The 1,069-nt window shown below is 30.9% G+C and overlaps 1 protein-coding gene across 1 annotated transcript; it reads left to right on the top strand.

Annotated features, from left to right (window-relative positions):
- Positions 1–30: 30 nt before the first annotated feature.
- On the top strand, positions 31–1,041 carry LOC108757350 (putative nuclease HARBI1). Its single transcript, XM_018507079.1, has 3 exons — positions 31–315; positions 502–648; positions 737–1,041. The coding sequence occupies exons 1-3, from the start codon at positions 95–97 to the stop codon at positions 1,038–1,040; spliced, it is 672 nt and encodes a 223-aa protein (XP_018362581.1). The 5' UTR covers positions 31–94; the 3' UTR covers position 1,041.
- Positions 1,042–1,069: the final 28 nt, after the last annotated feature.

Raw genomic sequence — 1,069 nt, 5'->3', positions numbered from 1 at the left:
ATTTTACATTTGATTCATATTTCGCGGACCTCAATGGCCTAGTTTCGGTCCGGTGGACTGCCTGGCCAATAAACGAAGAAGAAGAAGAAGTCTCATGAGACCACTCGAGCGGAGCGGTTCGGATGTAGCCATGGATAAACGCACTAAATTATCAATATGCTTAATAGCATTAGAAATTTTGAACGAAAGTAGCACTGATAGTTCTTCCGAAGATGAACTAATTATGAGATTGCCAATTCAAGTTCGACCTCGTGTTAAAAATTATATGGAAACAGTCAATGAATATTCGGATATAGAATTTAAGAGTCATTTTCGGTAATATTAATAATATATAATAATAATACTGTATAGAGAATTTTATGTATAATGCTTCGAAAGTCGATATTTATTAGTTCACGATTGTTTTTATTATGCAAAATATGGAAACAATCTTACTACTATTTTGAATATAACAAATGTAATTAGTTATCTTTTAAAATTAGTGAATTTCTTCAATTACAGGCTATCGCGTGTAGTGTTTACATATTTATTAAATTTAATAAAACCCAGCTTAGAAAAGCAAGGTAATGGATATGGACGGTGTCCAATTCCTCCAGACGTACAATTACTAGTAGCACTATGGACTATGGCAACACCTGACTCATATCGGTAATTGTACATAAATTAAAAAATTATATTAAATATATATTAATACTAAGTTTATTATACATATATATATTCTCCGTTTAATTAATAGATCAGTTTGTGACCGATTCAATATTGGACGAGCAACTGCTTGGCGTGCTAATAGAAAAGTCTGCTCAGCAATTTATTCTTTAGCACATAAATTTATTAAATGGCCTGATGCAGAGGAAGCAGAATATACATGGATAGATATACAATACAAATATAAGTTTCCAAAAGTACTTGGTGCTGTAGACGGTACCCACATACATATACATAAACCAAAGAAACATGCAGAAAGTTATGTCAATCGAAAAGGTTATTATTCAATACAGTTACAAGTAAGTGAAATATTTATTGTAATTAATATAACGTAATAACTATGGTAAAATGTTTATTAGATTGA

The sequence above is a fragment of the Trachymyrmex cornetzi genome, unplaced genomic scaffold (genome assembly GCF_001594075.2).
Source record: "Trachymyrmex cornetzi isolate Tcor2-1 unplaced genomic scaffold, Tcor1.1 C3866336, whole genome shotgun sequence".
Classification (NCBI taxonomy): Eukaryota; Metazoa; Arthropoda; class Insecta; order Hymenoptera; family Formicidae; genus Trachymyrmex; species Trachymyrmex cornetzi.
The sequence above is the reverse complement of the archived record's forward strand: the minus strand, read 5'-3'. Positions and strand labels throughout refer to the sequence as shown.

What these genes read in the sequence shown, in the direction of transcription:
- LOC108757350 (XM_018507079.1), top strand. Translation starts at nt 95, where the DNA reads ATGAGACCACTCGAGCGGAGCGGTTCGGATGTAGCCATGGATAAACGC. An exon ending in GAATTTAAGAGTCATTTTCG is followed by an intron (nt 316 to 501) that starts GTAATATTAATA and finishes CTTCAATTACAG; the next exon opens with GCTATCGCGTGTAGTGTTTA. An exon ending in GCAACACCTGACTCATATCG is followed by an intron (nt 649 to 736) that starts GTAATTGTACAT and finishes TTTAATTAATAG; the next exon opens with ATCAGTTTGTGACCGATTCA.